This window comes from Capra hircus, chromosome 24 (assembly GCF_001704415.2).
Source record: "Capra hircus breed San Clemente chromosome 24, ASM170441v1, whole genome shotgun sequence".
NCBI classification, from domain to species: Eukaryota; Metazoa; Chordata; class Mammalia; order Artiodactyla; family Bovidae; genus Capra; species Capra hircus.
Genome location: NC_030831.1, coordinates 61,416,839 through 61,440,597, shown reverse-complemented (window position 1 = coordinate 61,440,597; position 23,759 = coordinate 61,416,839). Strand labels below are relative to the sequence as shown.

At 45.8% G+C, this 23,759-nt stretch overlaps 1 protein-coding gene across 1 annotated transcript in view; it reads right to left on the bottom strand.

Moving 5' to 3' along the window:
* Positions 1-23,759, bottom strand: part of PHLPP1 (PH domain and leucine rich repeat protein phosphatase 1) — a 232,987-nt gene that overhangs the window by 16,843 nt on the left and 192,385 nt on the right. The window contains exons 11-13 of the mRNA XM_018039368.1: positions 14,348-14,548; positions 11,161-11,323; positions 2,934-3,064 (exon numbers count right to left, since the gene is read on the bottom strand). Of these exons, the coding sequence (XP_017894857.1) occupies positions 2,934-3,064; positions 11,161-11,323; positions 14,348-14,548 (495 nt within the window). The remainder of the gene's footprint in view (positions 1-2,933; positions 3,065-11,160; positions 11,324-14,347; positions 14,549-23,759) is intronic.

The window sequence follows — 23,759 nt, the reverse complement described above, 5'->3', positions numbered from 1 at the left end:
ACTCACCACCCGGGGCGGCTGCACTCTGCCAGGATGAAAGGCTCTCAGCCTTGGCATGAGAACATGAACTACTGAAGATAGGTGTGTTCTCACAACATGAAGCCCAGATGTGAAAAGAATGAAACCTGAGCTACAACCATACTGTGCTTGGGTGACGTGAGAGAGCTCTGCAGCATTCATCCTCAAATCCAATACCTGCTCACATCACCCCCTTCAAATATTTACAAAACATTACTGGGGACTTGCCGCTCCCTGATGCTTCCAATTCTTTCCTCACGTGCACAGCCAACCGTGCTGAGACCAATATCATAAAATAAAAGAGGGTAATTCAGTAAATTTCATGTTAGCTACATATATATAAACGGGGAGACAAGTTCTTACCTCACCTTGGCTGTGGTATGCTGTAATTGGTCCAACAGGACCCCAAACATAAATATTAAAAGAGTAAACCCTTAAACACAGTTCATTAAAAACCAGCCTATGAGAAAGGATTCAATGCCCAAGAACACGAAGTCATATAGATATGTAGCAGGTTCTTGAAAGGCTGCCTACCACACGGTGAGATAAATCCCCATCTGTAAACTGCCACTAGTTTTTTCCCCCGTTACTTAAGAGAAAGGGCATATAACCTCAACACCTAAACACTTCTGTCCTGAGACCAGGAATTTAAATTATCTGTTGGCACTCATTAACTCCAAAATATAATAAGCACTGAATACCTTTCCTGAAGCAGTCAACTCAGAAGTAAATCAATATCTAATATTAACTTTGATTCTAGAAATATTTGGTGGCAATTTCTTTGAAATTTAAAACTATTTCATTAAACAGAAGTTCCTACTCTTAGTTACCAGAAAGCATTCACTTTTTCCTTTATCCTAAAAAGCTGAGAAACATAAATATCACAGATGGTGCCAATGGAAAGTTCAGAAATAAAATACCTTATTTTACATCAGTGGGATATATCTTCTTTTCAAACACATCAATAAAAGGGGTATTTAAAAAAGACCTGCTCTTGTTTGCTTCCCTTGTGACCTGGTACCAGATTTGATCCATGTACCATGGTAAGCAATGTGCTGGCTTTCCTAAGGCGTATCGCACAGCCTCTCACTGCAGTTTCTACTTACGTTTCTGAACTCTAGAGAAAAATGGAAGATTCCTTTCTAAAGACATTTATACTTAAAACAAACAAACAAACAAACAAAAAGAACAGAGAGCCTTTAAACAATTCCATTTCCTAGCCTGATTATTAAAGAAAAGAATAACCCTGTTCCCCCCGACCCCAGTCCCTTCTGGTGAAGCAGCATTCATCCTCCTGAACAGCATGACCAGCGGCTTCTGAAGTGAGTGGGGCGCAGACTCGTGTGCATCCTGAGGGGAGGCTGAGGGGGTCTGGGAGCTGGAGCTTAACCCCATGGAGCGGTCACTACATGGACTGACGCTGCCTTGTGGAGAACAGACCGGCCAGCCCTCGACAGAGGGTCTAAGTTACACGTTAGGTGTGGGACCTCTACCAAGTGATGAAGGGGCCACAACCGTCTAGACACTGAACAGAGGCTGGCACTTCTACCTGAGGAGTGAGTGCCATGATGCCACTGTCTGTCACTATCCGTTTCAAGTCCGGAGCCAGAGGGCTTCACGGAGGGCACTCTGGGCACTCTAGTAACGTGCATTCTGCGGGAGAGAACTTAACAGGCCCTATCCTAGGCCTGTATAATAGTGGGGTCATTCCATCATCTATATGGTTCTGCATTTTTTTCTAATTCCATCATGAAAATCTCCCTGTGTGATTTTATACTCATCCTAAGTGTAATCAGAAGCATCTTGATGACTATCCCTATGCCTAAAATGAACAAATTTCTGATTATCTTTTAGAATAAAATTTTTACCACAGAAAACCTTGATTTAGGTATACGAATACTTTTTAAAGTCTGACACAGATAGCCAATGGCTTTTTAAAAAAGTTATATAAATGGACAATCCTCCATCAGCACCAATTTGAGGGGAAAAATGTTATCATTAAAATATTTTATTTACTATTTCCTTGATACACAATAAAGCTGCACGTTGATCTTTTCATGTAACTATCTGTACTTTATTAAACGTTAATGTCCTTTGCTTATTTTCTGCTTGAATGAGTACTTAGCATTACTGACTCATACATAACTATATATAACATAAATATCAAAACCAATCTATACATACTGACTTCTCTTGTGATTCCCCCACTCTCTTTTTTGGCCTTAAAAGTTATTTTCTGGTTTGTGAATATATCTATATGATTTCTTCTTACTTTCAAAAATTATTTCATGTTATAGATTTAACTCTTTAATTTAGCTGGAGTTTATTTTGGTGTGCAACAGAAATTTGACTTTTATTTTTCTCCAAAGAGCTGCTTCCATTTATTAACAAATTTTTATACATTTTTAACACAAAATGACATTTGATATTTGTAAACACTAAAAGTTATCTGTATAAGGATGAAATATGTCTTGATAATCCGTATATCCTTAGTTCTGAAAAGTCATTTAAACAGTGTGTAGACCACCCTCCTTTAAAGATGAAAACACTAAGGTCTGGACACCCTGGGGGGCCTGGGCCAGGGCTCTGTGTCCTGGTAGAGCAGTGGAGAGGGCTGTAGGTCTCCTGTGTCTTTAAATCTCCCTTTCTACTTTGCTTTCATCATTCTCATCTCCTTTTTGTCTGGACACTTTCTCAAAAACCTTCTGGGAGGACATATGAGTATCCAATTATCTGAAAAAACTTTCTGGCTGTCCGTCCATCTTGGTCAACTACAGACTCACAAATCCCTTCCCTCCAAGTCTGAGCAGACAGACCACGTAAGTCAGACGCCTCCCATCCCATTTCCTGTCTGCACCGAGCAGCAAGCATCCGCCTCAGGGAACAGGGCGGGGCAGCGCCTCACAGGGACTTACTTCAGCAGCTCCAGGGTTCTGTGATCTAGGGCGAGCCGGGGGTTTCCAGTCAGGTCCAGCTCTTGCAGCTTCGGAGGCAGGTTTTCGGGTAATGTGACTTCACTTAGCTCGTTACAGCTCAGGTCTACACACTGAAGGAAAAGCGGGAACGAGAAGACACGGCCTGCAGAAGTGGCTCACGTGGCTCTAAGGCTCTGTTGCAGGAGAATCGCTCTGACGATTCACTGCACTATGAGAGCGAAACGCAGGAACTGTGTCTGACTGCGGTTCAGCCCTAAACGTTTACAACAAACCAGGGCTTCCCTGGGCTCAGACGGTAAAGAGTCTGCCTGCAATGCAGGAGACCTGGGTTCACTCTTTGGGTTGGGACAATCCCCTGGAGGAGGGCATGGCAACCCACTCCAGTATTCTCGCCTGGAGAATCCTATGCACAGAGGAGCCTTGCGGGCTACAGTCCCTGGGGTTTCAGAGAGTCGGACACGACTTAGTGACTACTCCACCACCACCCTTTAACATCTGAACACAGTGTTAGAATTCTGTATCTTTCTTTAGCCTTATTATTAACATAAAAATCATAAATGTAGGTACAATTTCATTACATTTCACTTACTCTAGATCTCCACTCTCAAGAGTTCACTTGATCTAAATGTTAGTTACAGGGACGTGGCCATCTCCTCCTGTTGGCTGTTTTCCCAATTACACATGATGGCTGCATGTCACCTGGACCTGGATGAAACTCTGATAATACTGCTTCATAGTGGGCTATTCTGGTAGCATGGTCTGTATACATCAGTACAGAGAAAAGAACACATCCCACAGTGTCAATACAATCTCCTGGTGATGATGAAACATGAGCTTAAGGACTGACAGGTGTGGGTAATGTAGAAGGCTAAACAGTTGACACATGAATTCGGAGGTCAGAGTATGTATTAAGGGGAAAGATTAAAGACATCGTGGAACATCACTGAATTTTATGAAATTGGTTAGCAACGTTTTTTAATGTCACCTTTAAAGATGTAAACTTTTACGATTCCATAGACGTAAAATCACTCCTCCTTTAAATTACGATTATAAACGAGTTCAGCGGGGTGTCACTTATAAAGTTGGCCTTGGGGACGGCGGTGCAGATCCTAACAGCCGGGCTCACGCACCAGCCCACCCAGGCCCACCTGGCCACCAGTCCTGAGCTCCCTGCAGCCAGTCCCTCGCCGTCTACTTCCACCATCCTGTTCTGACCTCACGTCTGCCCTGAAGACGATGGCCGCTGCCCAGCGTTGCTTTCAGCCTCCCTTCCCCCTGAGCCGCTGCCCACGGTGCTGCCAGGGCGGCTTTCTGCCGTGGCTTGTTCTACCTCATTCCACTCCAGCCTCAGTCTTTCCTCCACCCTGCCACCCTTCAACCTGTGCCCGAGGTCCTCAGCTGGTCGGCTGTGGCCTTCAGCCCACCTTTCAGCACCTGCCTCCTCTCACGCGCTGTCCAGCTGTCAGAGCGAACGCTCACGCCAACCTGTTCTCACCTGTCTGTGCCCTGGCACACCGTCCTCTGTGAAGGGAACTCTTCACGCTATCCTTGCTGCGTCTCCTCCCATGTTGGGTGCGTGTTTAGCACGCTGCACAAAGCAGAAGCTCACCGACGCTTTCACCACAAGGAGAAACAAACAGATGACTGCCCACCGAGGCGCAGACAATCACTTGCTGCCTGAGTAGCTGGATGGGTCTTAATGGATCTGTTAGGGTGGGAACTGCAATGTGCATGCTTAGGTTCGATTCAGTCTAGAGTAAGCGGCACTGCAAAGGAACTGGTGTGGTTTTAATGTGACTGCTTCTGCAGGAGAAGGCAACTCACTCCATTAAGGGCAGACTGAGCAGAGAGACACCCCCAATACAGTTGTGCACGCTGAAGGAGGTGTATTCCTAAAGATTACAGGACGCTGCTATCTGGTCCCAGCCTCTGGTGTTAGCACAGATACTGAGTGCTTTGCTTACAAGCACTATTTCCTGTTCTTTTAACAGTCTTTCACAAATGCTTGCTGACTGAATAAGCAAAAGAAGAACTTCGATTTGTAAAAGTGTTAATTGCTCAGTTGCGTCTGACTCTTTGCAACCCCATGGACTGCAGCCCACAAGGCTCCTCTGTCCATAGGATTCTCCAGGCAGGAATACTGGACTGGGTTGCCATTCCCTTCTCCATTAATTTGTAAAGACCCTTTCTTTTAAGTTTATACACAGTATCTCTGATTTTTCTCAACTGGATTTTAGATTTAGGAAACCTTATTGGCAACATCTTGACAAAAATGACCATCAGGGTAAAACTTTTTTTCAAAAAAATCCTCAATCCACCAACTACTATTCCATTCCTGCAAATAGTAAATTCCCTTAAACACGAAAACTATTTCTAAAACCCAACTTTAATGAAATGCATCCTATATATAAGCTAAGCAATTCCTCTCCATCATTTCTTCTTGACACTGGTTATGTGCGCCCTTGGGGAGACTCAGTGGTATATCACAGAGTTACAGAACACCAGGACACCTGGGGGCATCAGTGTTACTAAGAAGACGATGGAGCCTTCACTTTTATCTTAAAACTAAAAGAAATGGTAACAGAGTAGAACACAAAATTAGCATGTAATTTTAGATCAGAAAGGAGACGTCACAGAAGTTTACAGATGACTGCAGGTCCTATTCCAGACTTCCGGGCGTGTGATCTCACCTCTTCTCCCCGTGGACAGGAGACTGTCGAGACCTGGCAGTGCCCACTCCCCGTCAAGCCCTCTGAGGAGACTGTCGAGACCTGGCAGTGCCCACTTCCCGTGAAGCCCTCTGAGAAGACTGTCGAGACCTGGCAGTGCCCACTTCCCGCGAAGCCCTCTGAGGAGACTGTCGAGCCCATGGCAGTGCCCACTTCCCTCTGTGGAGACTGTTGAGACCCTGGCAGTGCCCACTGCCCGCCATGCTCTCTGAGGAGACTGTCGAGACCCTGGCAGTGCCCACTCCCCGCCACACTCTCTGAGGAGGCTGTTGAGCCCATGGCAGTGCCCACTTCCCTCTGAGGAGACTGTCGAGACCTGGCAGTGCCTACTCCCCACCAAGCCCTCTGAGGACACACGGCCACGAGTGCTCCTCTCCCCGGGGTGCCTCTGAAGGGACGCGTCTGACACACAGGACTCTCAGAGGGCCAGCTGTCTACCTGCATGTACACACAGCCCGCTTCATAAGATGGAAGCAGTATTTGGCTGGAAAGGGCGTGGCTTCGTTCTTAAAAGACCTGCTGAAATAATTTTTTCAAACTTGAGTTAAAAAAACAAGCCAATCTGTGTGAGTCAATACTTTACCCCGACTCTGAGGGAGAGAGAGGGTGCCCACTTCCCGCTTTCCTCTGAGAGGAAACCAGGCCCAGATTTCCTGTGGGCTGTGAGTCCAGGGAGGCAGAGAGAAAAGCAGCTTCTGCGGCCCTGTCCTGGGAGACACTGTGTCATGCCTTTTCCAAAGCTTCTGTTCCAAACAGGAATGGGTGCCAGATTCCCCCAATTTTAGAAGAATTCCTAAATAACGAATACCCAGACTCCAGGACCAAAAAGACAATTGTTCCTGCTTCCTGGTTTTTGGATATTTCAGTTCCTGGGTGACCTGCTGAGTCTAGAAGGTCAGCTGCTGCTGCTGCCAAGTCGCTTCAGTTGTGTCCGACTCTGTGCAACCCCACAGATGGCACCAACCCAAACTGCCAGCGACCTGGTCCCTGGCCTGTCTTTACCTCCCTTGCCCTCCTCTCTGAAGACTTTATGCCTCTTCTTTCACCTGCTGTGGCCTGTCGCTTCCCCATGTGCTTTGTGTTTTACGACTGAGCTGGTTCTCTCGCTCTCTTCCCACTTCAGAAACAACAAACATGGCTCGATTCCAAGGGAAATCCAACTTTCTGGATCCATTGTCCTCAAGACTGCGGCATATTAAACACGCTTCGTACTCCATTTCCCAGTGAAAACAACAGTCCTAGAGATGACGTCACTCAACGTATCCAAATGGCTTATTACTTCACAGCACAAACATGAAAATAACCTTCTGGGGAGAACTTAAAACATTTTAAAATATGCTGTTCACCTAGTGGCCAGAATCAGGACTCTACCGGAAAATGGAGAATTCAGCAGTAGTTGCTGGTATATGGCGTTTAAACTTCATCTGCTCTGTCACACATTAATCTCATCTGCTTAAACCACACTTCAAAAATGGCAGGAATATGTCACTAATGGGAAGTAATTTGACGAGGAGCTTGGGTGTTGGTACAAAGCTCCTATACTATCGACGTGGTGGCCGTGGAGGGAGGTGAGAGGCCCCTGGGTGAGAAGGGCTCCCTGGGCCGCCAGCACCGGGGGCCTAGACAAGGACGTCGGCCGGGACCAGCCAAGCCGAGCCTGCCTGACGTGGTGGCTCGAGGGCCAGGCTTCCCTCTCTAGCTGACTGACGGCGGGTCTGTGCCCAGAAGGAGGTGTGTCTGTTTTAGAATCGGAACAGAACACGACCGGCTCCAGCACCCAGGACTGGTGGTGGGTTTGAAGAAAGTGCCGAACAATGGTGAAGACGGTAATCCTAGGGAACAAAGCTTCTACGACTGGGAGCACTTGAGCGCACCAGAAAACTCTAAAAAGTCAACTTTTTTCCTACTAACTTATAGGACTTCTGGCCCACATAGAGAATTTGTTGCCTGACGATCACTCTGCAAGATGTCGCCGAATGCACCAAGATGAGGTGAGCCGACACCTACGTTTTACCCAAGATCAGGGGAGACGTGGTCTCTGTTCTAGGGGTATGCGAATAATGGCCTAATTTTACAAGTTTCAAAATTTACATTTTAGTATATATATTTTAGTAAGAAAACTTGTTTATCCTTTTAAATGATAATTGGTTTTAAAGCTTTGGTAACAAAGCTGTGAACAAGCCCTCTCCTTTAACATCTTAAAAGATGAGACTGCTCACAGAGAACTAGCTAAATATAATGGGACCTTATTCTTCTTTAACTTATGTTATCTGCTAATGTTTATAATTGCAATAATTTTAACACGTTTTATGAAGCACCTTACAATTACTGTGCTTTATTTTCAAGAAGCATTAAGAATATAATCTAGGATTACTAGTGTCAGTCACTCAGTCACGTCCAACTCTTTGCCAACCCACGGACTGCAGCCTGCCAGGCTCCTCTGTTCATGGGATTCTTCAGGCAAGAATACTGGGGTGGGGTGCCATTGCTTGTCCAGGGGAATCTTCCCTCCAAACCTAGGGATCAAACCTGGGTCTCCTGCATTGCAGGCAGATGGATTCTGACCATCTGAATCACAACAAAATTTTAACCTAGGCTAGAGAAGGCAATGGCAACCCACTACAGTGTTCTTGCCTGGAGAATCCCAGGGATGGGGTAGCCCGGTGGGCTGCCGTCCACTGGGTCGCACAGAGTCAGACACGACTGATGCGACTCAGCAGCAGCAGCAGCGGCGTATTTCCACTTGTAAAAAATGATTTCTTTTCTATTACAAGCACGCTTCAGGGCTCAGTTGGCAGTGACGAATCAGGTGTTTTGTAATCTGTTTGCAGCCACTACTTTACCAGGAATTTCCTTTTGGATGGTTTAAATGTGTGTAAATACTTACATAGCTACTTAAAATAGTCTCATATGAAATATGAATGAGTTGTTTCTCATGTGAAATAACACTAAAATATCAATCCAGAGTTCTCAAACAATGTAACTATTACTTTTTCAATAACACTGTCTGTCCAGGGCTGCAAAGTTCATACTTTTGTATGTGAAGGATACCTGATACTGCTCATCACCGACAACCCCCCGAAATAAAACCCCAGCAACAAAACATCTCTTGGTCATGGGACTGCTGGATCAGAAAGACTGGGCATTTTTAACATAAGAAAAATGCCAAGATAAAATATCGGGGATTAAAAAAAGCCTATTAAAAAATAAAACCAAAAGTAAAGTCTTAAAAGTGGCCGTAGGACTTCCCTGGTGGTCCAGTGGCTAGGACGCCGGGTTTTCACTGCCAGAGCCCTGGGTTTAAACCCTAGGGGAGGAACTGAGACCCCGCAAGCCACTGGTGCAGCTCTGGCCACACACCGCCCCAATGCAGGGGCATCAAGCAGGGCACAGAGGGCAGACGCAGGGAAGGGGTGAAACGAGACACAACGCGCCGGGAGCCCAGGCAAGGAGCAAGGGCCGAAGAGAAAGTCTGCTTTTGCAGGACAACATTCACATCATGCAAAACCTAGTCAAAACCTGAAACCTGTAAATGTCCATCTGCGTTTTAAACCAGATGCTTAAAAACAAAAGCATCTACAGCTGGGAGTCCAATAACATTAAAAGGCAGGTGCAGAAAGTAAGAGTAGTGAGTGGGAGGTTAGCCGTGAGGCTGGGGTGCACAGGGCCCTGTTTAATGAGCCCCCGAGACACACCACACCCCGTCCCAGGACTGGCCAACAAGCAGCCCCCGGCAGGCTCAGCTGTCAGCACAGCTCCAGCACTGGAATCAGAGAAGCCTGTGCTTAAGCGACAGGCTTCCTGGATTCTGCTGCTCATCAGCCGAGACAGCTGCTCCGTATAACCAGTGTCAGAGCCGACCCCGTGGAGGCCTCGTCGCTAACAGCGGTGCATGCCGCGAGCCCTCGCCAGAGTCCTTGCTTCTCTCTCAGATGCTCTGCATGCCCTGTCCCACTGCATCCGCACGGCAACGCTGCGACTCTGCGCCGCGCCTTCCCTCGTACAGATGCGGAAGCAGAACAGGTCAGTGACTTTGAGCCGGAATCCAGCTCTGGATCTATTCCTTTCAGAAGCCCACCTCTTAACCCCCTGTAAGAGGTACTATACGGTGAAAACAGAATACTTCTGGGACTTCCCTGGTGGTGCAGTGGCTGCGACTGTGCCTCCACTGCAGGGGGCTGGGTTCCATCCCTGGTCGGGGAACTAAGATCACGCGAGCCAGACAGCATGGCAAAAAAAAATTCTGTGAGTTTTCAGTTAAGTATTCTAAAATGCCACAGTCATATATGAGATTACAGTGCTCAAAGTAAAATACTTCATGACCTACAACAAACACACACACACACACATCACATGGCTCGTACACACCTCAACCACGTAATGCACTCCTGTGATGAAAAATCGTCCATGCCATTCAAGGTGACTTCAAACAGGACGACATTTGTTCCTTTTTTAGGAGATCAGAACATATCCTGGATCTATAGGCAGAGTTTCCTTTCTTTATTAAGCATAAAACTAATAATCAGAAATGCTGGGACACGAATGAAAGAACTTCCTACTCTGCTGCTGTTGCTGAGTCGCGTCAGTCGTGTCCGACTCTGTGTGACCCCATAGACGCAGCCCACCAGGCTCCCCCGTCCCTGGGATTCTCCAGGCAGGAACACTTTGTGCTCCCCCCCAAAAAAACTGTTAGATGACGTTCCTGCTAGTGAACTAGTTTCATCCCGTGAGACTGCACCGTGAGGTGCAGAAAGCCTCTGCCACCAAGCTGCCGTCTTCACTGACACAGACCACCTTCTTTTGCGGCACCACCTTCAGCTTCCTTGCCTACCGAATGGGAGATACCACTTGTTCTGCCAGCGTCATTCAACTAAAGCGCACGTCTGGTCTTGAAACAGCAGTGAGACTACATGTGCACAGGCAATTACTAGTAGGCCACAGTGCCACGGGGATGCTGCTGTTTAATCGGGGCGTGGGGTGTGGGGTGCTGCTGGCTCTTTCAAACTCCTATCACGCCCGGCTCAGTCTTTGAGTCTCACAGACACCCTGGAAAAAGGTGCGACAGATGGGAATGAGTGAGGTGGCTACGCGGCTGATGTCCAGTCGCAAGTAGTGTTCCATCCCTCGTGACCCCACGGACAGTAGCCCACCAGGCTCCTGTGTCCATGGGGCCCCAGGCAAGAGCACTGCAGTGGGTGCCGTTCCCTCCTGCAGGGCGTCTTCCCGGCCTCCAGTGTCTCTACAGGAAGACTCTTGGCCTCTGAGCCACCTTCCCCACTCCCAGCATAGGGCTTCTTGTTTTCTGGTTTCCCCGCCTCGTTCAGCTCAGCAGTGTGGCCCAGCAGCGAGGAGGATGGAGCAAGAACAGAGGCGTCTTCACCCCAAGGAGACCCGGGGGGAGCCAGTATCCAGAGCCAGTGACTCACAGGAAGCACGTCTGCGGCCTGACGCCTGGGGTCACGGACTTGGCCACGTACCTTGATCTCCGGGAGCTGCATAACCTCGGGGAAGACTTCGATGCAGTTGGAGTGAGCAGTCACTGTGTGCATGCGTCTGCAGCTCATGATGGTCGTCGGGACGGCCTTCAGTTTATTCCCACTGAGGTCAATCTCTTCAAGTTCCTCCAGTTTTGCCATTTTACTAAAAAAAGAGAAAATCCAAGGTGGGCAAGTCACAAAACAACTAGAAAGAAATTGAAAAAGAAAGTACTAATAATAGATAACGAGAACCAAAGGGTAATTTAGTCTGAAGATTCTTTAAAGACTCACTCGGAATCATCGTAACAAATGATTTGCTGAATCACCTTTTCGCTGCTGTTTTTGAGGATCAAAGGATTTTAACGCCTCCTTTCTTACCCTGGTGGCTCAGACAGTGAAGACTGCTCGCAACGCAGGAGATGCAAGAAACCCGAGTTCAATCACTGGGTCAGGAAGATCCCCTGGAGTAGGAAATGGCAACCCACTCCAGCACTCTGGCCTGGAGAATTCCAAGGACAGAGGAACCTGGTGGGCTACAGTCCACGGGGTCGCAGAGAGCTGGACATGACTGAGAAACTAACATACACGCTTTTCTTACTACAAAACAAAAAGTCTTAGCTTCAACTCTTTAAATTGGCAATAAGAAGAAAAATGGATGTCCGTTTCCTATTAAAACTCCGTGTGTGAATTAAGTTATCCTGGCAACAATCACTTTGCTATGTGGCTTAGTCTGAACTTCAGTGAAAATCCTACTTGAATGGGTCAAAAGTCTGCATTAATCTAGTATATGTGCTTTAAAGAGCTTAGTGTAAGGGTAGGGTTTCTTTGTACTGGCACTGAGACCTCAAGGGGATACAGAGGAGAAGAGAGAAGGCTTATATGAAGATATGCTTTCTCCTGAAACCCACTCCGCAAATTCCTCCAGCATCACATGTGATAAGGAAGTGGCGGTGATGAGGAGAATGCTGATGGGCCACCCGGTCACCTCGAGACTGTCTGCGTGAGTGTGTCAGTCACTCAGTCGTGTCCGACTCTTCGAGACCCCACGGACTGTAGCCCACCAGGCTCCTCTGTCCATGGAATTCTCCAGGCTAGAATACTGGAGTGGGTAGTCATTCCCTTCCCCAGGGGACCCTCCCCACCCAGGGATCAAACCCAGGTCTCCTGCATTGCAGGTGGATTCTTTACTGTCTGAGCCACTGAGAGATCTTCTGGCTGAGCCAAATTCAATCTGTACCCAAAGACATTTCTTTCAACTTCTGCTAAAATCTACAAAGAAAGCACCTTTCTGACTTTACCTTAATAACACACCCGAATATAATTTCCCTGATGGCTCAGCTGGTAAAGAATCCACCTGTAATGCAGGAGACCTGGGTTCGATCCCTGGGTTGGGAAGATGCCCTGGAGAAGGGAAAGGCTGCCCACTCCAGCATTCGGCCTGGAGAATCCCATGGACTGTACAGTCTAGAATTAACCTTATAGTCTAGAATTAACATTTGTTATATTAATCAATAATTACAGTAAGCAAATAAAGAAAAATTCCAGAGTTAGGGGTTTCCTATATTTTCTGTAAAGCTAGAGGGGGAAAGTTTCCCCACCCCCACCCCCAGCCCCACACGCATCTACCACTCCTCTGACCCCTTTTCCACTGCAGGTGATGCCAGAGTCTTAACAGGCACCACAGTTACTGGTATCTTACCTGCCTGCTGCAGTTTCACTTGTCACAATAAAGTATCCAAACAATTTAGCAAGAAACCCTTTATTGCCCTTCTGTTCTCTCTCAAACATAAAGTTACTTTATTTGATTACTTGAAGATATATAGCAAAGATACAAGAACTAAGTTTTCACCTTATGAAATCAGATCTTTTAATATCATACACATTCAACATAGTGTTAGGGTACGCTACAAATACCCCTGTATGTACCAACTGTGAAGTAATCCGTCTCTGACAGCCTGAATTTGTAAGAGACTGTTGTTTGAATATGTCACATATTTTGAAAAGAAATGGGAAGAAACCAATAAGCAACAGGCATGAAAGATTCAAAATATGGAAATCAGGCCCAAGGAAGAAAATGTTAAAGGAATTTCCATGCCTCAACATAGAATGAAGGTGGAAAAAACCCCAAGTTTCTGTGTTTAGGGCAGCCACCAGTGGCCTGGGTCGCTCGGGGGAACCCTCAGAGCCTGAGGGGACTGCTGTGCCTGGTCACTAACCACCTTACAGAGGGTGGGGAGCCCTTCCAAGGGTGTGATTCTTATGGGACTACCAGGATTTCTTCTATAAACAGCAGCTCATTCCATAGCAAAAGAAAAATACCTAACAATTGAAAAAAGGAAGAAAAACGTCAACATCAGATGAGCGGGAGAAAATAAGTATGCACTGCGCAACACAGCAGCACCAGGCGGCGATGCGCATGCGGCCTCCCTGTTTCAGGAGGGCTTCAGCAGGCTGCTGACCTTGATGGCCACAGAGGGAGGCTGTGCCAGCATCCAGCTCTGGCCCAACGCTAAGCTGCAGTTAGTTAACAGCACAATACCACCGGGGTTAGCGTTGCTTCTTTGATGTGTGGGTGTGAGCTCTAGGACCTGACTTGTTAAATGGATAAATGCCAATGACACAGAAGCAGAGTAAGTCCTCCACGGCAGGCTCGGTGTGCAGATTCATTCAAGGCAAGATACAGTGCTACTGTTTCCCAGATTACAAATTCAAATTAAAATAGACTTAAAAGCGGAATTTTCTGAGAGCCATAAATTATTTCCAGTGTCACAGTTTCTATGATCAAATAAGCCACCACTGCTTCTTATACCATAAACACAAATACAAAGCTATTAGCTAATTAAGAACCTTCAGGTTCCTAGTTAACATTCTAATTCTCACTTGCCATACTATGCTATTTTTTTTTTAAATTAATTTGACTGGTTAATAGGAAGCAAAAGAAAAACATACCTTGTAAATAACATGCTTTGTTTCAAAATCATAAGAGCAGTCTAGCAACGGGGTCCTTGGATACCTTCATATTAGAAAACTAAACACATCCCTCTTTAGCGGAACGTTGATAATGGCTTACAGAAAAGAGGAGTAAGCTTTACATTACTTGGAAACTAAACATTTTAGTTTTTGCCTTTCCATCTATGAACCCATTTTCAGAAATGCAATGAAGGATGTCACTCTAAACTTCTTTTACCTTGCAGGGAAACTCTGCAGTCGGTTATAGGCCATGTGAAGAATCTTCAGATGGGGGTGTCCGGTTAACAACGGCACACATTTATCTGTGAGGTTGTTGTTCGTCAAATACAGCTCCTGTAAGATGCTGCTGGTCTCCTCTGAAAGTGTGGCTGGAGGGAGGGTTTCCAGTTTGTTTGCGGATGCATTCAGGAATCTCAGGCTACGAAGACAAAAGACAACACAACCATGCTGAGAAGCCAGAGCTCCGCTCCAGAATCCTCAGTAAACCCAGGAGCTTCCTGAGGGATACCTGCTCTACTGGAAACTGGGCTTAGAAACACGAATTTAAAGGCAGGCTTTAGCTTTGGCAGGCATATAGATATATGCCTCCACAATCTATGCTGAACACGGTAATTACCTAAATGTGTCAGCTACAAAGAGACAGAGATCAACTTTGGTTGTTTTTCCTGGCCACACTGTGTGGCTCGCAGGATCTGAGCTCCCTGATGGAGCCCTTGCCCCTTGCAGTGGGACCACAGAGTCCCAACCACTGGGCTGCCAGGGAATTCCCTAGAAATAGATTTTTATGGAAGAACAAAAGAAAAAGGAAGTCATATTTTTAGCTGGTGGGGAGTAGAAAGGAGAGTGATAAGGTAGAGCTGACGTTCTGTCTTAAGGAAGAGAAACACAACTGCCTATTTTAAAATAAAAGAGTTTTCACAGCAATAAAACAATTAGATGTTGGATCACAATATAACTAAATCACACAGTGACTAAGTCCTTTTCAGTATGCTGTATAAACCGTATTTTACTGACATATTCACAACTGCAAGAGATAATTTGTTCTATAGTAAAAAATGGAATACTGTATAGTAGCGAAAATGAAGAACTACATGTATCAATAGGATGAATCTAAAAAATATGATCCTAATAAGAGAATCTAGGTAACAGGACACACTACATGGTTCCATAATTACAGAGTTCAAAATCAGGCAAAACTACTCTACAACATTAAAAATCAGGGAAGGGAGGCAGTGTCTGGAAGATAGCTTCTAATTTTTCTAGTATGACACCGTTCTGGCTCTTAATCTGGGTGCTGGTCACATGAGTATGTTCACTTTGAGAAAATCTATACTTGCAGTAGAAGGCAACGGGCTACTCACTCCAGTGCTCTTGCCTGGAGAACTCTACGGGCAGAGAGTCTGGCGGGCTACAGTCCATGGGGTTGCAAAGAATTGAACACGCGTGAGCAACTGACACCTTCATACTTATGGTCCCATTTCTGCATTTGTATTATACTTTAATAAAATTTACATGGAAACATACATATTAATACATGCTATCAGTAACCCAAATGATTGTGTGAACAACTATGAAGAATGTTTTTATACTTGAGGTAACTACTGCTACTGCTAAGTCGCTTCAGTCGTGTCCGACTCTGTGCGACCCCATAGACGGAAGCCCACCAGATTCCCCCGTCCCTGGGATTCTTCAGGCAAGAACGCTGGAGTGGGTTGCCATTTCCTTCTCCAATAACTAAAACTGTCAAAAACTGTAATACTTCCTTAGTTACTGTGAAACACAGATAAAGGCAAAATGCAAAGCTGGAGAACTGAAACAGAATCCTTGCTGGGATCAGGTTCCCAGTCACTGAAAAGAGAAGCAAAGGGCGGAGCGGGACCTGGGCAGACAGACAACCCTGCTGCGTCCCGGTGACCTCCGGCACAGGTGCTCCATTGCGGGGTTGCACAGGTGCTCCATTGCGGGGTTGCAGTGACCGAGCAAAGAGACTGTCCAGCCCACAGGACCCACCTGCCACGGTCGCCAAGGCCAAGGCTGCCTTGCTCCCCAACCCCTACCTGGAACGAACCACTCTGTCAATGAATCAACTTTCTCTCATTTCGAAACCCCAGGTTTGACACATTCTGCATTCAGTTCGGGACTATTTTACCATACCTTAGTTAAAAAAAGAATAAAATCTTCCTTAAAAAGAAAGACTCTGGAATAACAGGTACAGATATTTTTAATCAAGGATAAAAAGAAGGCTCTGTATTCAGGAGTCACCACCAAGACTGTCGTTCCAAGCTTTCAATCCACTAATTCAATACTCTCTGATCTTGCAGCCCCCACACTTACTTACACACACACACGCACACACACACACAACTCCACGACACAGCTAAGGAAAAGCAGCTTCCCCCAAATAGAACATTTTCCATTAAAGAAACACGTATTCCGTTGACATTTAAAAAAAGAAAAAAAGGAAGTTAGAAAAGGGCTGTACAGACCATAAATAGTCATGGGAAATTACAGTCGTGTGTGCTACAGAGAAGAAAATAAAGGTCATTCATGCAGTTTCTGAAATGGTTTTGAACTAGGAAGGAAACCCATTCCAGCGCCATAGTTCTTTAAAGCGCTTTTACGACTTTCATTTTATCACCTGACTTAAATACCCTGTTAGGATTTCTCCAGTGTAGAACTATAAAACATTAAAATGCATTGCCCTAAAACATTTTGGAATAGGGCCAACTGAGAAATTCTGACAATCTCATTAAGACACAGTTCTCTAGGAAATATGTAGTTATAAACCCATGAAAGGGAAAGAAATTAACCCGTGAATATTTGCATTATTTTTAGGCCAGGAAGAAAAGGAGGAAATTTGTTTTGAAAAAGGAAAAAAGACTGACTAGTGAATGCTCACGGAGAAAACTACTAAAGGGATTTAAACACTCCTCACAACGCGGGAGTGGTTTCCAGAAAGACTTGTCTAGTCATCGTGTTGAAATCTGCCTGTATTGAAGCTTATACACTCTTCATGGGAAACTGAGTGGGGGGATCCCACATTCTACCCCTCCAGGAAATAAAACTAAGTTGAAACTACATGGCTGGTTTCGAAAGACTGAGTTTGAACTGAATCAAGCCTGACTGATTCATCCTGTTAGTCAATGGCCACAGAGCAAACAACTGGCCTAAAAGCATTTCTGATCATAATCGTCTCAGGGACATTAAATTCAATGCCCGCCCTTCAAGAAATAAACACGCCTGTCACACAGCCACACATTTCAGCAGAAGGCAGATCAAGTTGGTTTAATCGTCTACGTGTTATATCCATCAGAGTGAGCAACTGCTTTAATTCTGTAAAATGTCTCCAGTCCGGATAACAGTTTTACTCAATAAATGAGGTGTAAAACCCTACCCTCCTCTGCTTTCAAAACCTTCCAGAGTTAAATTCCTTAAGCACTGAGTTAGGTATCAACTCCGTATGGTATGGGAGAACGTCCTCAAGCTTCTCCCTTGTAGATTTTTGCAGTAACTGCATAAAAGACTTGTTTAATACGCCATGAAGACTTTGATCCATGGAACCCTCTTCACAACCCAACCCTCTCATAAAGACCAGAGGAAAGCAGTTGCATGTCATTGCTGTCTTTCGGTAAAGTGCTCTGTAGAGACTACAGCTCTTTCTTATTTCCTGTTTCATCTGATCCCCCCACCATGCCCCTGCTCCATTTCACAGAAGGCAAACTGAAGCTGAGAAAAGTCAAATTACTTGGCTGCTGTTAAATAATAATTGGTGGCTATGTGTGTGCACATGTGGGTTCAGCTATGTCCAACTCTTTTCGATCCCATGGACAGTAGCCGCCAGGCTCCTCTGTCCATGGGATTCTCCAGGCAAGAATACTAGAGTGGGTTGCCATTCCCTTCTCCAGGGGATCTGCTCAACCCAGGATCTTTGCTATTTTCAGCCACCAGGAAAGCTCCGAAAGACCGGCGTGCCTTTCGTCTCCTGCACTGGCCGGCAGGTTCTTTGACACTAACGCCACTTGGGAAATTAGTGGCAGAGTCAGAAATAAACCCGAATCTCGCTGATCTTAAAGACCCCACTATGTGAAAGGGGTAGTGTTCAGTCGCTCAGTCGTGTATGACTCGCCAGGCTCCTCTGTCCATGGGATTTGCCAGACAAGAAGAGTGGAGTGGGTACTCATTCCCTTCTCCAAGGGATCTTTCCGACCCAGAGATCTTTGCCATCTGAGCCACGAGGGAAGCCCCAAGAAAGCCCGTGATTACTTAATACAATTCTCCAAAATGTACCTAAAGCAGAAATAATAAAGCATTTTCCTGAGGACATTTTCATATCATCTTCCCCCAAAACCCTGGAGGCCAAGCAGAGCACCTGCTGGGCAGCGTGAAGACCACACACACCACACACTTCCAACTCCATCCCTAAAATAACGGAACACGCAGCAGAGCACGCAAACCTTTCCTCAGCAGAGAGTGTGACGCTGCAGAGAAGGACACTCACTCAGGACTCCTGCCCTGAAGCATCTGGAGAGCTGCCCACGGCGGCAGGGGGACAAACCCGCTTCCTGGCTCTTGAGCAGTCCCTCTGTTCTCCCCTGGCACATTCTGTCCGTCTGTTCTGGCTCCTTCAGGGTTTTCTGTTTTGCTTCTGGTTTTCTTTTTTTTTCCCAGTAATTCCCAGCACACCCTTAAATTTTACAGCCAGATTCTGTCCCTGACGCGAAGCACAGGATCGGTGCCACCAGACCCATGTATTTGCAGGCAGACCAGCTACTCTGCATTCGAATCATTTTCATGCAGACAGGTACTGTGACTTGCGCTCTGTTAAAAATGCAAAAGCTTAAGACCCCTAAGCGCAGTGAAATCCTTTACCTTTTATACAACCCCCTGATTTCTGGCCCTCAAAATCCTTAAGAGGTGTCAAACAAAATGCTCTAAATTACTTCTGATGTGTCTACACAATGTAATGCTTTTAACAACTTCATCTGTCTTCAAAAGACTGGCAGCTCTTAAAGCAGGGACTTCGAAACTCTTCATTAGTAGCAACTAGGAGTACAACATGCATTTTACACGACCACCTAGTGAAGATGCAAAATACACACATATAAACAAAAGTTTCTTGCAACAGTATTTAACCTTACTCTGTCTTACACTGATATTTTCTATCCCATTTTTTAAGTGCTGGTAGAAACCCACTAAATTACTACATCCCCACTTACCAGTTTGAAAAAAGGATGCCTATTATTCATTGTACAGCAATACCACTTAATAGTGAGGCTGCATGGGAAGAGAAAGTACATACGTACAGCCTAACAGAACGCACACATTCTTATTTGGCAAGGTCTGAAAACGTGCCTGGCTTGGTCCATAAAGATCATAAGCCTATGGAGCGAGGGAACAAAGGTCATACAGACGGAAGACTTGCTGAACAAGAACTCAGAAAGGATTAACTTTAAAAACCAAGCGTAATTATACTAGGAACTAGCACTGAGGGGACACTGTAAGCTAATCTGCAGACCTTCCCCTGGCTCAGCCAGTCATCCCACACGTGTCCTCTCTCTCGTCCAGAGGCCAGCTGAGGACTGCACATTCCATTTCCTTATCGTGCCTCATCCGTCTCTTCTAATCAGTGCAATTTGTTTCAAATGACCATGACACTTTAAAAAAGTACATTTTGTGGAATGTCTCTCAATTTAGATTTGTTTGATGTTTTATTACCATTAGAATAATGTAATGCACTTCTAGCAAAAACACACAAAAGTGTGTTTTTGGAAGGTCTCATTCTGGAAGGTCTGTGATCCTCAACTTTACCTCCCAGATATTCCTATTAATTAGGTCAGGGTAAAGGTTTCAGTGGAGGAGGGCATGGCAATCCCCTGTAGTATTCTTGCCTGGAGAATCCCCTTGGACAGAGGAACCTGGTGGGCTGCAGGGGTCCATGGGGCTGCAAAGAGTTGGACGTGCTGAATGACGAAGCACAGCACACAAGGCTTCAAAAATCTATACAGAATTAAGAATTCTGATGACTGGTCAAGTTGAGTCAGCAGAAATGAGAAAATGGCCAGAAAAATGCATGTTTAGTAGGTAATCTAGGGGAAACACTATTTTATTTTACGATGGCTATCAAAACATCAGAACTTCACAAGATAGCTCTCTTCCCTTAGGAAAAATAATACAGGCAATCTAGCTCTTCAAAACGTCAGAAATGTTCTGTATTTGCTGAGAGGGACCAGTTGTCATGGCCAATTGATCGTGCCTTCCCAAATCTTCTATTCCCTTTTAGTCCCTTTGATATTTACACCCATTCTGTCTGAGTCACGAAAACTTCTGGTCTGTAATGTGACTAATATTCTGGGGATATTTTAATAATCACCACGTACTTCATTTGTACATACACTCTCTCCTCCTTCCCATCCCCTGAAAATACTTTGTTTTGCTCCAACCAGGGGGAAAAAGCAGACCCTAATCTCCACTTATCATAGGACTTTGTAACTCTCCTATGAAAGGCCCTTTGTTAATTAGACTTATCTCATCAGTAGCAGTTCTCTGGCCACGATGTAAGAGCACAAATGCGAAATGGCCCAGGCACCAGCCTCCACCAAGCTCTCAGGAGCAGCAGCAGGACGGTGGCACCTCACCCATGCAGCCCGGTGACCCACGGGGATATCACTCCACTCCCGTCCATCTGCTGAAGAACACGGATTATCTGAAACTCTTTTGGGGGTTTCCATCAAGAAAATTCTCAATACTTCGGTAAGATAGGAGGACTAGGCCAGTTAAGATCCAGATTAGAATATCTGCCAGTTTCCCTCACAGAACTAAGTCCTGTCTTGATCACAAGATACAAAATCACAGTCCATTTATTGGCAAATATGGTCCAACATACTTCACATCTGTCTACAGTTATTGAGCTGCACATCAAAAGACACAACATTCAAAGAAAAACATGGAGAGTAACTCATAAACTTAAGCTGCTGATTCAGGCCATGAGAACTTTAATGCAATCAGTCTGAAGGTGCTCTGGAGCTGCAGCTGCTGAGCTGGCGTGCCCCAGACCCAAGCTCTGCAACGGGGGACCCACAGCACTGAGAAGCCATGCACCATAGCCAAGAGCAGCCTCCGCCCCCTCAGACCAGGGGAGAGCCCCAGCAGCAGCGGAGACCCAGCATGGCCAGAAGCAAATAGTAGTACGGTGGGAAAAACTGGCCTGAAGTTCTCAGAGGAAGCCGAGGATATCACTGCAAGTCATCGAATTAAGATTCCTCTCTCTTCTCCAGTTAACTGCTACCAGGTCAAGCAGATCAAAAGACACCATCCCAAAGCTGTAATATCTCACAGACAGTATTATGCAATTAAACCCATGACACTGTGTTTTAGCAGCGAGATTCAGAGCTAAAGAAATCTCCCTAGAAAGAGAGTTCAACCTTTTGCTCTCTCCAATAACACATGTTTTTCTGACCCCTCATGAAGCCTCCAAGCACAAGTTCTATTTAGAGAACAAACTAAACCATTTTTAACTTATGAAGACTTACATATCCAGGCCTTTTCCTCAGTTACATACCCACAGAACTGGTAACAATAATTTATTACCAGGAAAAAAGAAAGAAAGAAAAAGTGAGCATCTGCATGTATTTTTCAAGGTTTGTACTATGAAGCAAACTGAACGGAAGGAGAGCTGAAGCGGTTTCCTCGCTGCCTGGAGCCATCTGCCCGATACAAAGCTCTGCGTGTGCACAGAACGCTGCTCTTCATACCAGGAGCCTAAATGAAAACCCACCCCAGCGCTTACAGTCTTCTTTTCCCTCTAACCCCACGTTTGATTAGTTTATTGTGCAGCTATTTTAAGCTTGGCGTTAGGCTATAAGTACCTTGAGGATTAGTCATTTTTCAATTTCCTGCAGCACCCAACCCAGTGACATAAAACTGACAAGGTCAGTAAGACACCGGCCATCCTGAACCAAGTAAATTAAAACAAATCACAGCTGAAACCACCTGCAAGGGGCTTGTGATGACTGTCTCCTAAAAAACCCTCTTTTAATACTTTAAGCTTCGTGTCTTTAGGTTGACCTACTCCCAACAATGTCGGTCGCAGTTTATTCTTTCCCCTCAAGCTACTCAAGCCAAATATACTCTATCCCTACATTTTCCTGAATGTAAATTATGCCTCAACGTAAAATCTTAATTAATCTTAATTAAAAAATCTTAAAGTAGATAGATAAGGCCTCAATTACTTAGGTTTTGGAAATGGGATAAGTAGAAAAAAGTATTAACCCTTTAACAGGCAGTAAATAGTATGGTACAATAGAGGGAATAAAATCAGTATTTTTATCATAACTTTGTATAGCATGTCATCTATAAAAATTAATTGAATCACTACGCTGTTGTACACCTTAAGCTAATATAATATTGTAAGTCAACCATATTTCAATTTTTAAAAGTTCTGTTTTTCTTGTCTTCCAACAAGTGAGATAATACAAGAACGTTGTTCAAAAAAGATCTCATCGACTTAACCCACCCTTTTCATAAGCCGCTCTGCCTCAGAGACTCAAACCTCCCGGACTTGCTGACCGAGTGAGGACCACAAGGTCAGTGGCAACAGGAGCCTGGAGACGCAGCTATCACACTCGGAACACGAGGGCAGCGTGCCCTCTGGGACATTTCTCACTTTAGCCCCTTTGGGTCATTTGCTTCTCTCTCAAAGGACAGAAGCAGGACGCCTGCCGTTCCCAGTTCCCTCGGCCCCTTACTCCAGAGCACTCCCAGGCTAGAGCTGCATCAAACACGGCCTGCCCTCCTCCCAAGACCCACAGAGGCTGCCTACGTCCCCGAGACAGCGCTGACTTTTCAAAACAAAGCTGGCCCTGGACAGGCCTGTGGATTCAGACAAAGGCGCTTTTGCCCAAATGCCTTTCATTCTCACCTGTAGGCTCGGCATCCTCTGCCCCCCTGGGTAGCAGGGTCCTCCTTCAGAGGCTTGATTCGGGTCCTAAGGTTTTCACACTGTGTAGCTAGAAATATTCCAGCTCATACAGTCAGCCCTGTCCATTTGGGACTTTACAGCCTAGGCAACACGGGGGCCGATGGAGGGCCGCGAGGCGGCAGTCCCCGACCCCAGGGGCCACCAGGGCGGCCTGTGGAACAAGCTCGTTAAAGCTGCCCCTCCAAGCTCCTCGCGAAGCAGTTCCCCACCGCAGGGGCCAGCAGGGTGGCCTGTGGAACAAGCTCGTTAAAGCTGCCCCTCCAAGCTCCTCGCGAAGCAGTTCCCCACCTCAGGGGCCAGCAGGACGGCCTGTGGAACAAGCTCCTCATGTGAACACATCTGAACATGGACACAGCATCCCCTGGACCACAGTACACGCACCCTCAGACACATGCTGTCAGACGCACCTGGAACCTGGGAGACTCAGGGACTGCTCACTGACGCCTCAGAGAATGCAAGGCATATACGAGTGTCCCTTTAGAATTAAATCCTCAGAAATGAACAAGCGTGATTCCTATCTACTGGAGAGCTCCAGCTCTGTTCACCTTCTCTGCGAGCCAGGACCTTACAGGACCCAGAGTTCAGTTCTACCTCACCCTAGACTCCTAAAACCCAAACGCATCTGCCTATGTCTGTCCTACCAGTTCAGCGT